This window comes from Pipistrellus kuhlii, unplaced genomic scaffold, assembly GCF_014108245.1.
Source record: "Pipistrellus kuhlii isolate mPipKuh1 unplaced genomic scaffold, mPipKuh1.p scaffold_m20_p_5, whole genome shotgun sequence".
Lineage (NCBI taxonomy): Eukaryota > Metazoa > Chordata > Mammalia > Chiroptera > Vespertilionidae > Pipistrellus > Pipistrellus kuhlii.
Genome location: NW_023425551.1, coordinates 70823398 through 70836889, shown reverse-complemented (window position 1 = coordinate 70836889; position 13492 = coordinate 70823398). Strand labels below are relative to the sequence as shown.

The following is a 13492-nucleotide window of genomic DNA, read 5'->3' as shown; positions in this document are numbered from 1 at the left end:
ATTGTATAATATCAAATTGTATAGTATCACTGTGGTAAAACAATGGCTTTATGACTGCTTGATCTGAGTTTTCTTAAGATGACCAGAAGCAAAGGGAAGTGCTGCCAAATTCTACCCAGATTACCATGTTGCTAAAATATAATTCTACTGCTCATAATAATAAAAAAGGCAAGAAAATATATATTTTTAAGGAGTGTTATGTCCTTGTAACATTTTTTTATTGACATTATGCCTGTTTTAATATCCTTGTTCATTAATGTAATGTAAAAACAGTTATTAACTTGATACTAAAAAAGGATCACTTAGTAAAGAGTAAAATTTAGGCTGGTAAGAATTTTACATAATGTAGTCTCCCTTTATATTTAAAGGAAAAAATATTTAATCCAAATTTCAGTCACTATTATGGTAGAGCGATACAACACACACTTTTGAACAGTTTTAAAAACAAGACTTTAAAAAGCACTTTTAATCTAAATTCTATTTCTCTACACTTGAAGAGTTTTGTAGAGCGCCATGGATGTTGGTTGTGTCAACATTGGTCCCTGGAATAAGGTGATCATCTTTTCCTTCAACCAAATAATCCCATTTATCAAAATCTTTCTGAAGTCCTGGAAAATATAAATGTTAATAAACATTAAATTTTCGAGTGTTGAACAGTTGAGTGCCACTAGGTGGCACCATAGCATCACAAATTACATAATCTGTGTACTGATCAGGGAGACAAGGTATTTTGTGTCCAGTTGCTGCATCTGAAAGAGATGAGGTGGATGCAACATGCACAGTATCCTCAACACGGAAGTCCACACCAGGCTTACTTACCAGGAAGACTGTTGGCTCTAATAGGTGGACTTACTGTCTGATATATAGTATGCAATGCTGCAAAATTAAATTTTCTCAAGTTTTTAAACCAATTTCACTGCTATGTTAAATTATAAACCACTGGAAAGAGTTAACATGAAGATGGTGCTATAATAAAAGACAGTTTTGTTCTGCAAATCATCTGGCTTGTGGAATGAAAGAATATTTGTTTCTTACCTAAATGCTTTTGTAAGAATGCTAATGAAGCTTTGTTGGAAAGATCGAGAGCTATATTTGAATCTATTTTTCCTTTTAGTGTGAACATGTATCCAAGTGCTTTGCCAGCTGCAAAAGTGAAGTCAGCAAAATTCTGATGGACTGAACCCCTGAAAGATAAATGAGACATTTATAAATCACATTGTTTGTAGTTAAGAGTACAGGAAAGATATGTGCTGGGTTGACTTATTTTTTTTTGTTAATTGATCTTTAAAGTGAGAGGAAGGATGAGGGAGAGAGAGAAACATTAATGTGAGAGCAAGACATTCATCGGCTGCCTTCGGAATGCCCTTACAGGAGATTGAGCCTGCAACCTGGGCATGTGCCTTGGCAGGGAATCAAACAGGTGACCTTTCAGTGCCCAGAGCAACAGCCAACCAGCTGAGCCACATTAGTCAGGGCCTGGTTGACTTATTTACAGAAAACTAAGGAAACAAGATTTATCAATTTGATCTCCTTAGATATGATTTTGAGGGTCACAGAATCTGGGGTCACATTCAGGGATCCTAAAGAATGTATTTGTCTTACCTTCTAGATAAACAATGCAATGATTCCTGTTTTGCTTGGCATCTTGTCTTTAAAATAAATGATTCCAGCTTTTTAAGGGACTAGAATACTTCCAATTTCAGTAGATGGAATGTGTTATATGTTGAACTCAAAGCCAGAAGCCTGCACCCTTACTACAACCACTTAACTTGATATTTATTTGATGCTAATCAAGACACTTTGGATTTAAGCCTTGGATTAAGTAGATTAGAAAAACATGTTTTCTTGTATTATTTAAAATGTAATCACCTTCCAAACACCACTAAGTTGCATATTAAATTCATCAACGGCCTACCATCAAATAGGATGGCCTTTTTTATTGCTCATTTTTTATTACTTCTGGGACATTTGAAACTTGATTTTGTTGCATTTTTCCCCCCTTTGTTTCCTTGACTTTGCACCTGCCCCTTTCCTTGTACTCTGTTTTTTCCTGGCTCTTCACCTAAAATGTAGAAATTTCTCAAGGTTCTATTCTCAGGCCATTTCTCTTATCACTTTGTGATCTCATACACACCAAAGGTTTCATCTATAAGATACAAAGTCTATGCATTTCCAATTTGTAGCCAGCCAGCTCTGCCCATATTTCCCAAACTGGAGCTGAGAAATACCAAGATTAAAATACATTTTTCAGGCCCCATGTGGTGCAATTCTTTCTCCCTCCCTCCCCCCACTTTGTTGCTGCTTATAAGCAAACCATGAACCCTCTTAGCTATCAGTACTCAAAACAGAACCACTTGGCATCTGCTCATTCTTCCCTGCTTTCCAATCAAAACTTGAGCATGGGACTCATAAACAAGGTAGATACAAGGTTAGGAAAAAGCAGAAGCCTGGATGCTACCCATAGTAGAGGATGGCCAAGGAGAAGGAGAGGGTGGAGGGAAAGGAGGAGTCACCTAAAATTTAGATACTAAATGGCAGGGGAAGAGTAGGACTGGGTAGCCTGAAAAGAAATAGGGGTCCTCAACAATATCAAATTGATATGGAGAGAAAGGCATAGACTGCTGGGCTTTTAAAGCCTCAGCAGGGCCAGCTTCAGCATGGGGGATGGGGGAAAGGTGTGCATGCTTTTGGGAAGCTAGACCATAGGAGTCAAGAGTAAATGCAAGTAAGCACATGCAATATTACATACAAGCCATTCTTTTAAGGTTTCTAGCAGAAAAAGAAAGGGAAAAAAAGTGTCTAGTAAGGAAGTGGGGTGAAAGATAGGTTACGTGTTCCATACTATTTCTCCTTTGGAATTGGACTTGCACATGCAAATATCCTACATTGAAGTCTTTGCCTTATCTGGACCTTTTCTCGCAGTCTGTCTAAACTCTCTCGATCCTTCAAAACCCAATTCTACTCCCATCTCTTCCAAGCAGCTTTTTCTGACTACCTCAGTTGGAAAAGACCTTTCCTTTTGCTGATCCTGAAGTGTTCATTGCCTATACTATATTTTTCGCCCTGGAAATAAACCTAAACCAGTTTCATATAAGAGAGGGATGAGCACTATCTTTGCTTTGTAACATCCCATTGTGAGTCCAGAACCCTTTTGTGATTTCTTTTTCACATCCATGATATGAGCATATTGTCAGCACACCAGGGGACCCATTATAGTTTGGGGAATTTATAAATTTGTTTTTCCCAAATAGGTAAACACATTGCCTGTCTGAACTGATTATCTGACTTTTTTCCTAAAGAGTTTCTACTCTAGCCTGGTAATGGAATACTTCCCTCTGCCCAGAGCCCAAAATGCGTCAGCTTGCTCTTATGTTTACATGAAAGCTGCATGCACCTTAGCACACATTTTAATTATCAGTATCCTAGAGGCCCCATGCACAAAAACTCATGCAAGAATGGCCTTCCTTCCCCTGGCTGTTGGCACCACCTTTGCTCTGGTAGGAGCCACCTTTTCAGCCCCGAGCTGCCTTTCTGCCTTCCCATGCTGCCCAGAGGCCCGGAGTGTCTAGGATGGTGTGAAATGCCTGCATTTTCACTGTGGTGATGATGTAAATGTCCCACCTCACCCTCAGCCACTCAGGGCCTACATATGCAAATTAACTCAACATCTTTGTTGGGTTAATTTGCATACTCACTCCTGATTGGCTGGCAGGTATCATGAAGGTAAGGTCAATTTGCATCTTACTCTTTTATTAGTGTAGATGAGCTACATATAGTAACACCATTGAACACTTACATTTTAAAAAGAGTAAATCTAAATGCACTTAGAACCTGAGAATTTTCTAATCTTGCTTATTTGAAAATCTACACAACAAATTTAATAGTCCTTTAATGGCTGATATCTATTGTGGTTTATCCAAGTTTCAAGTTTCTATTTCAGATAATGAAGTCAGTTGCTATTACCTGATTGTGATCATTTTTCTTTCTTTACCAGGTGCGTAGCATTTTTTCATACTTAAGATACTAGCAGGTGTTTGGAAACCTTCAGAGTTGATAAAAAAGAGAGGCTGAGAAAACTTGGAATATATTTCATCATTCAGGGGCATCATCCATGCATCCAGGGCAATACCGCACCTGCAGGTGTTTGTTAAGATGATAACAGAAGGCTGGTTACACACTGGCAAACATATAGGGCTTTCTAATAAAGCCAGGACTAATGGACACGCACCACACTGTTCCATGATGGTCATCTCACTGGTATTATACTTCATGTGAGAACGAGATATGATTAGCTTTATAAGATTACAGATATGGGAAATATGTAATCATTTTCCTCTAAGAGGCATTTAGGAATTGGGACCTTTAGAACCATATATAATCTTTAAAATTTTCATTCATTTTAATATTATTTTCAAAAAAAATTTTTTTAAAGTAGTAATTTCTTCAAAATTGTGGGTGTTTGAAAAAATATTCAATGCACACATTATTGCTCCTATGTTTCCAAACTTTCTGGATACTCCATAGTCTGTTTATTATATCTTTTCTTAGAGTAACAATTGGACCATTGCTTTATATTTAGAAGTGCTGTACCTGGAAAACTGTCTGGGCATTGAAGAAAAACATATGGGAATATCGCTTGAAAATATTACTAACTTTCTTTACTTCTTTATTTTTTATTTTATTGTTTATAGTATACAGATACTCCCAATCACTAACTTTCTTTTTACAAGTCAGTTTATCCTATATTTCATGACTTTTTGGACACTGTTGTAGGTGCTAAATGGACTAAGGAAGAGAAACTCCTACTGAAACAGATTTTAAGAAATGCGAGAAGTTTCACAAGTGATCCTCCCTTTCTATCTGGTGAGCTGCATGTGAGCTCATCATTCTGGGATGAAGTAGTTCAAGAAAGTAAACATTTCCTCATGTTAGAACATCGGAGTATTTCAAACCTCACTCCAAATTAAAGATGGGGGAAAAAAATACTAAGGAGTATGAGATGGCTACATTATTATCATAATCTTAAGTTGCTGATAAAATGTGTATATAAAGGTACATTTCCAAGTGAAAATGTTAAGCCCTCAAACAGATGAATAAGAATGAGGGAAAACATATGGGGGAGGGGAAACTTTTTTAATAGCAGTGAAATCAGATGTTTTCTGCTTAAGAAAGTTCACCGAGAGTATTTAATAGAGGCATAAGAATAGACTTGTAAGCCTCAAAGGATTCCTTCCTTACTAAGAATTTGATAAAATTATAATTCACATAGGTTATCATTCCCCGCTTCCAATAAATTACTGTTCTGTCTCTTTGTCTCATTCTCTTACCTGAATCTCCGGTCATCATGAAGAGCCTGAATAACTGTGGCTCCACCAAAAGAATGTCCCATTATTGCTATTTTATCTCTATCGATGGAATCCTATGTGAAAAAGCATGACATAAATTCACAGGTTGTTAGAAAAATAGAGTAAATCATTTTGTTAATCAGAAAATTAGTATTCAATTCATGGGCAAAACCTTATAAAAGAAACTAGAGGCCCTATGCACAAAATTCACACACGGGTGTGTGTGTCTTTCAGCTCAGCCTGCACCCTCTCCAATCTGGGACCCCTCAAGGCATGTCTGACTGCCCGTTTAGGCCCCATCCAGCTAGGACTGGGCCTAAATGGGCAGTCAGACATCCCTCTCACAATCCAGGACTGCTGGCTCCCAACTGCTCACCTGCCTGCCTTCCTGGTTGCCCTTAACAACTTCTGCCTACCAGCCTGATCATACCCTAACCATTCCTCTGCCAGCTTGTTTGTACCTGACTGCCCTCCCCTGCAGGCCTGGCCTCTCCTCAAATGCCCCCCCCTGCAGGCCCAGTTGCCCTCAACTTCCCTTCTCTGCCAGCCTGGTCACCCCTAATTGCCCTCACCTGTAGGCTTGATTGCCCCCAACTGCCCTCCCTTGCAGGCCTGGTTCCTTCCAACTGCCCTCCCCTGCTGGCCATCTTATGGTGGCCATTTTGTGTCCACATAGGGGCAGTCTTCTTTGACCACATGGGGGAAGCCATCTTGTGTGTTAGAGTGATGTTCAATTTGCATATTATCCTTTTATTAGATAGGATTAGATAGGATAGAGGTTTGGTGCATGGGTGGAAGCCAGCTGTTTTGCCCTGAATGGTGTCCTGAATCAGTGTGGAGATTCCATTGGAGTGTTGGGTGGCCTGGGTGAGGGGCCTATGGTGGTTTGCAGGCTGGCCACGCCCTCCAGCGACCCAAGCAGAGGCCCTGGTATCTGGGATTTATTTATCTTTTATAATTGAAACATTGTAGCCTTGAGCAGAGGCTTGGGCCCACCAGGACAGACAGAAAGCTTGGCTTCCTCCATTGCCAGAGGCAACTCAAACCTCCTGCTCTCTCCATGGCTGCAGCCATCTTGGTTGGGTTAATTTGCATACTTGCTCCTGATTGGTTGGTGGGCATGGCTTGCGGGTGTAGTGGAGACATGGTCAATTTGCATATTACTCTTTTATTAGATAGGATTCACACAAATACAAATATACACACATAGTACACACACATAAAATATGTATACTCAAATACATCTGCACATATATATGGTAAGCATTTGTAAAAGTTCAGAAGTGAACTTAATGGTCGTCCTAGTCACCCACACTTAAAACATCATCAATTCTGACTTCTCCATCTCCCCAGTTCATATTTATCACTTTGTTCATTCCATGAGGATTTATTGAGTGCCTGCTCTGTACAAGGCATTGTAGCTCATTTCTAGTGAGCTCACAGCTAGTGGGAAGGCAAGACATACAGATGCATGATGCAAATACAATGGAGTGGTAGCAAGGAGTAGCTATGATAGGTAACTAATCCACGCCAGGGCTGGGCAGAGGGTCTAAGAAAGCTTTTCTTGGATGAGCTGCTGCCTGACCTGAGTTGAAAATTAAGCAGCACTTAGTCAGGGTGGTGGGGTGAGTCATGTTGCCAAGAGGACAACATACAAAGGCACGGAGGCAAGAGAGAGAGTGGCGACCATCATCTTGTGCTTAAACTCAAGTACTTCTAGTTGCCTCTACTCCCTATACTGCACCTTCCACACCCACTGTTGAGTCTTTGTTTATGCTCTTCACTTGGTCCCAAATTCTTTCCCTCTCAACATTGTATCTAAAACTTGTGGACCGGCTTTCCAGGATCAAGCTCAAAACATGCAGGAGCCATCCAAGAAGTCACAGTACTTTTACCGGAGGTGTTAAATTGAATCACGTGGAACTGCCATTTTTATACACTGACTATTGGCAACTTTATAAATAGTTCAACCTACTTGCCCTAACACTTCACCTTTTTAAATTTCTCTGCAGCCCTTTATCACATTGTACCCTGTATTACAGCAGAAAAGCAAACAATAGAGAATAAAGAGCTAAGAACTACAGGACAGGGAAAAGGGCTTTCGTAGCTCACCCGCAGCTGTTGCATATCGAACTCTAATTTTAATACATTCTTCACTGGCCTTCCAGAAAGCATCACATCGAGAGCCTGGGAACACTCCTTTGCTCTTTGTCGCACCTGAAATGATTATTAGAAGAAGGAAATGACAAAGTAAAAGTTGTAATACTTTACAACTTATTTTAATGTTTGTGTAGAGCTTGCATGTGGGAACAATGGTCAGCTGCTTATAAACTGTCTGAGCAGGGAGTGGTTAGAAAACAGCCCAGCATCATGATGCTGGCGCTAGCCTTGTGGGGTCCAAATCCCGGCTCGGTTGCTTAGCCACAGTGTGACCTCAGGTGACTTCATCTCTCTGAGCTTCCTTTTCCTGTCTAATGCTGCCTACTTCAGTGAAATTTGGGTGGAATTTAGTGCAATAACATATGTAAAGCACCTAATGGAAAGCCATCACAGGGCGGGAGCCAGTGAGCTCAATTTCATTTAATCTTCCCAACAGCTCTGTGGGAAAGACACTAGTACTCATTATTTTGTAACAAAGAAAACAGGGACAGTAAATTAACTTGTCCAAAATGATGCCACTGAAAAGTGGTGGCTCCAGGATTCAAGTTGGAAAGTAGGATCCTAAGGCCTAGACTCTTAATACTATGCTATGCTCCTTCTCTGAAAAGTAGTCTTTTTGACAGGACTATGAATCTACCTTGAGATTTTAAAATGAGAAGTTGTAATGCAAAAAAATCCTGTATAATCATGATCATCTCCCAGAATTTTGCTTGTCTTTGATTTCACGATGACCCACACATTTCACTAAGGGGATTGTATTACTGAGAGAACCTGCTGATGATTCTTTGGGCAATGGGAAGTATGAGTGCAAGGAGCACAGCTTGCCGAGTATAAATCTAAATTAGCAAATATCATCCTGTTGCCTGTGCATTTTAGTCCCCACGCCACCACCTGCCCTGACCACAGTGTACCTGCGAATTTCGTAGAAGCACCTCATTCTCCCCTTGTTGTGGGGTTCTGAGATAGAGCCAGGACTTGTTCCCTATTTCTGCATCAGAGTGGTCATTGAAATAGTACGTCGCAGAGGCGGATCCATCTCTTCAACACAAACAGAATCAATTACTTACACTTCCCCATTGCACCCAAGTTCCTCTTTCCCACCTTGACTCAATTTCACTCTGACCTTCCTGAAGTCCCTTTCTTCCTCTCTACTACATTAAAAAACAAAAAATCATGCCCATCCGGTGTGGCTCAGGGTTGAACATCAACCTATGAACCAGGAGGTCATGGCTCAATTCCGGTCAGGGCACATGCTCAGGTCATGGGCTTGATCCTGTGTGTGTGTGTGTGTGTGGGAGGCATGCAGGAGGCAGCCCATCAATGATTCTCTCTCAGCATTGATGCTTCTATTTCTCTCCCTTCTTCTCTGAAATATATATATATATATATATATATATAAAATTTTTTTTTTTTTAAAGACATCACTCTGAGTAAACTCAACCCATTCTACCTTCACAATTCCTGGAGGCCACGTCGAAATTTCCCTCCCGGAATCAAATCCAGCAATGTCACTTACTAGCTGTGTGGTTTTGCTGGCTTCCTTTTCCTTCTTCTTAGAACAGTGATAATGGTAACTATCTCATAGGGTGGCTATGAGGATTAGATGATGGTGTGCAAAAACAGCACACACACACACACACACACACACACACACACACACACAAAAGCCCTCTAGAAATATTAGCTGCGTTTGTAATTCTTGAAGAGCCAGCTCAGTCTCCCTTTTTTATATAGAGTCATAGCTGACCATTCAATATTTTCTGTCAACCTTTAGGAAAGTTAGAGCCCAGCTATAAACCAGGTGACATACCTGTGTTCTACAGTAGCAACTATAAATCCATGAGATGCCAGGTCATTGCCAATTGCAGAATAAATTGTCCTTCAAAACAAAAAGAGGGGAGCATTCAACTGCCAGTCATGATTACAAGGTGGCATTTGCTAGTAAACCTGGGCTGTTACACCCTGGAGTAGTGCCCTGGAGTAAAGCAGAGAGCTGTGGTTCTCAAAGGGAAGTGATTTTGTCTCTCAGACTATTTGACATCTATTGTCATTTTCATTATCATGAGTTGGGAGAGGGTGCTACTGCCATCTGGTGGGTAGGGACTCTGCTAAACATCCTACAATACAGAGGACCACCTACCCTCCACAACAAGAAATTATCCAGCCCAAAACATCAACAGAACCAAAACTGAGAAACCCTGGTGCAATGAGTATCAATACTGCCTTTGAGAGTTCTGAGAATTAATTGTGGCTCTGCCATTTATCAGACACATGGCTTTGGGTAATTACATTTCTGATTTTTTTGTCCTCACCTGTCAAGTGGGGCTAATAAAGGCTTTGCTGTAAGGTTTTCATAAGATAATGTGTATAGGAAAGCAGTACTGTGTGGTGCTTAAGAGATGGGATCTACAGTCCTACCACTGTGTTTGAATCCTGGTTCCACTATTTATTAGCTATGACCTTGGATAAGTCACCTATCTTACCTCTGCCTTGATTTTCTTTTATCTGTAAAAGGGTGATGCTATAACAGTATGGCATCTAGTGGGATTATTCTGAGGACTGAGTAAATTAGTACATTTTCAGTGCTTATAATAATGTCTTAAACAGAGTCATTACTGAGCATGTCAGCTGCTGTTTAAATGACTGGACAGGGTGAGATGTTTAACAGCCATGTGCAAAGCCACTGCATTTGTAACCCCCTTCCACATCTCCATTCTGCACAATTTTCTCATATCATGCATTCAGTAAAAAATGTCCAAAAAGAATAAAAAGGAGGTAGGTAGGACCTATGTCTTCTACCCCTGAAGATCCAGGAACTATAGGGACAATAATCTAGCACAGGGATCAGAAAACCTTTTCTGTAAAATGTCAGGCAGTATATCTGGTCACAACTACTCAACTGTGCTGTCATCACACGGAAGTAGCCACAGGCAATGTGTAAAATGACTGTCTTCTAATATAACTTTACAGAAACAGGTAGCAGACTGGATTTGGCCATGGAATTCTAATAAATAGCTAGACCACAATGAAAGAACTAAACATAATTTACTGCAGATGCTACCCAACTTTTTTCTAGCTGAAAGCCACCTTTTATCTTTCTGAAAGTTGTATTATCCTCTGAGTCGGAGGAAGGGGAGGCAGAAGAGAAGATGTAAGAAGAAAGTGGAAAGGGTATAGTGATCATGAAAATAAGCCAATCAGATATCATGCTACTGAGACTAGAGCTGTCTAAAGCCCCTGCCCAGCTTCAAACCCCTCTGGATTCTTTGATGAACTTTGGGTCAAGCACTCCTATTGGCATCTTAGAACTGTGCTACAGTCTGAGACTCTTCCTACACAATCAGCCTTTAGGAAACTTAAAGGCCCGCTACATACCAGGTAACATACCTGTGTTCTACAGTAGCAACTATAAACCCATGTTTCTCATCTCCTTCCCAAATGTCCACCCTGCATCATAATCTGAAGGCTCTCCCTATCCTGATCCTTCCCCTCTATCCTTCATAGGCTTTTCTCTCAATAGCTGTCTTTCACAGCTAATCCAATCTTGGTGTCTATTTCTCAGGGACCCTGAACTAACACAGTGGATGATTTTGAGAGTATAAATATAATACAGCAGGACAACAGCCAAAAATGCAACACCCTCTCTTCTCTGTTGTGAGGCTAGGCTCCAGGAGCTGGTAGGTGGAAATGACAGGGCTAGAACTGATTAATAATAGATCATAGCCAATTCTTGAGGAAACCCAACTCCTCCAGAACACTCCAAAATCTGCTACTTCTTTTGGGGCTGGGGGAATACATTGACCCCTCATGACTGAAATTGTTCAATCTCTCAAACTTTACCTCAATGCTCCAAGACCATGAGATAAAACAATCAGTGGGTATTTTTCACCAGTCCTCACTGGAGCATTCCAGCTTGCAGGTATGGTTTTTGAACCTAGACAGCAATGAAAGATTATAAATAGGGGTTTTTACTTGAATGTTGCTGGTTAATTTAACTTATATCTCCTTAGTATAAAATCCTGACCCATGGAATTTATATTTTTATGCATTCATTAAAAATTCTCCTACTGGGGGTGGGGCAATGTTAAAATATGTACACAGATAATAATTTAATAATAAAAATAAATTAAGAAAAATTCTCCTACTAGATACCCACCAAGGTATCTGAACCTTGGGTTTTTACCTAAGAGCACAGAATTATTAATGATCAGTTCTCTTTGCCAGTTCTGAGTTTAAGGTGAAACATTTTACTACTTAGAGGCATATTTAAGAAGGATGTTCCTTACTACCAATCCCAGGTTTTGGGAAAACTTCAAAGAGAATGCTCTAAAAACAAACTAAACCTCAGGGACATTACAGTGAAAGTCAAAATCTTTGAATAGGAGATGCCTCTCATTCTACATAGGTCATGATCAAGAGAAAGGTTAAGAGACCATTGACTTTATACTCAGATGTGGCTTTGGCCACAGCTCTGCCACTCACTAGCTATTCACCATAGGTAAGGTAAGAGAACTGTCTAAACTTAAGATTCATCTACACAAATAAATGAGAAATAACGTATGTAAATTAACAATCACTCCGCTATGCCCACAAGCCATGCCCACCAGCCAATCAGGAGCAAATATGCAAATTAACCCAACCAAGATGGCAGCCGGCCATAGAGCTGTAGCAAGCAGAAGGCTTGGGGTGCCCCAGTGATGGAGAAAGCCAAGCTTCCCACCCGCCCTGGTTGCCCTGGCATCAGCTCATGGATACAAAGTTTCAATTATAGAAGATAAATAATCCTAGATACTTGCTTCCAGCTGGCTCTGGCCTCCGTTAAAGAAGGCGCTGGAAAAAAAAAAAAGGAAAAAAAAAGAAAAAAGAAAAAAATGAGGGGCAGGGGCCATTGGGAGTAAGTAGACCAGCAGCGGGTCAGTTGGAGGTGATCAGGACTGTGGAGGGGGGCAGTTTTGAGTGAGCAGGCCAGCAGGAGGCCAGTTGGGGGTGAGCAGGCCAGCAGCAGTTGGGGGTGATCAGGCTAGTGGTAGGGGGTAGTTGGGGGCGAGCAGGCCTGCAGGCAAAGTGATTAGGGGCAATCAGGCAGGCAGGCAGGCAGGCAGGCAGGTGAGTGGCTGGAGCCAGCAGTCCTGGATTGTGAGAGCAATGTCTGACTGTTGGTTTAGGCCCAATCCCTGTAAGCCAGCAGTAGGTCATCCTTCCAAGAATCCTAGATTGGAGAGGGTGAAGGCCATGCTGAGGAATTTTGTGCGCCAGGCAATTAGGTTGTTTTTTTGTGTTTTTTTGTTTTTTATATATAAAAGGAAGGAAATAATAATCTATCTCATGTGGTTTCTTGTGAGAATTATATTTAAGTAGGTAACACATGTAAAGCACCTATGCAGTCAATAGTAAGGGCCACAAAAATGGAAGATATTGTCTTCCCTTCTTTCACTTCTCAATTGTCATTATTTTCATGGACTATTTGTGTTTCCTTTCTCATGTAGAACATGGAGATGTGATCATGAACCAAATGTGACGACTGCTACAGAAGTGACGTGTAAGTTATTCAAGCACCACAAAGATAAGTAGTTCTTAAGAAAACTCCAAAAAAATGTTTAAAATAAATGCCAAAAGCTGTAGGTAGTTTTTAGGGGAAAATCTGAAGATATAGTTAACACCAGTCCAACAGTAGTGCCTGGTCAAACAGATAGATAAGGAAGGAAAGTCTATGCTCATGAGGATAGACAAATTAAGTGATGAATATGTATCAGATTGTCTTTGGGAGAGAGGCTGGTCCCTTGGGTGTAGGGGATGGGAATGAGAATAGAATCTCCTCATTTATGCTCAGTAGGAAATTAGCTTTTGCTCCTTAGTTTGAGATTTGAAAATTATGGATGGTAGCTTCTACTTTTTTTTCTCTTGTTGCTGGCCTGTGGATAGCATTTTAGCACAGAGCATAAGGCATAGTAGTTGATTGGCCCAGTTTCTGCTTTTGCCATATTATT

The 13492-nt window shown here is 40.6% G+C and overlaps 1 protein-coding gene across 4 annotated transcripts in view; it reads right to left on the bottom strand.

Moving 5' to 3' along the window:
• Positions 1 to 168: 168 nt before the first annotated feature.
• The window catches only part of PLA2G7 (phospholipase A2 group VII), a 37864-nt gene continuing 24540 nt past the window's right edge, over positions 169 to 13492 (bottom strand). For all 4 annotated transcript variants that reach the window (XM_036413200.2, XM_045572904.1, XM_045572905.1 and 1 more), the window contains 8 exons: positions 11346 to 11439; positions 9316 to 9384; positions 8417 to 8543; positions 7458 to 7562; positions 5328 to 5419; positions 3964 to 4134; positions 1036 to 1184; positions 169 to 608 (listed from right to left, as the gene is read on the bottom strand). In XM_036413200.2, coding sequence (XP_036269093.1) covers positions 478 to 608; positions 1036 to 1184; positions 3964 to 4134; positions 5328 to 5419; positions 7458 to 7562; positions 8417 to 8543; positions 9316 to 9384; positions 11346 to 11439 — 938 coding nt within the window. In that variant the 3' untranslated portion in view covers positions 169 to 477. The remainder of the gene's footprint in view (positions 609 to 1035; positions 1185 to 3963; positions 4135 to 5327; positions 5420 to 7457; positions 7563 to 8416; positions 8544 to 9315; positions 9385 to 11345; positions 11440 to 13492) is intronic.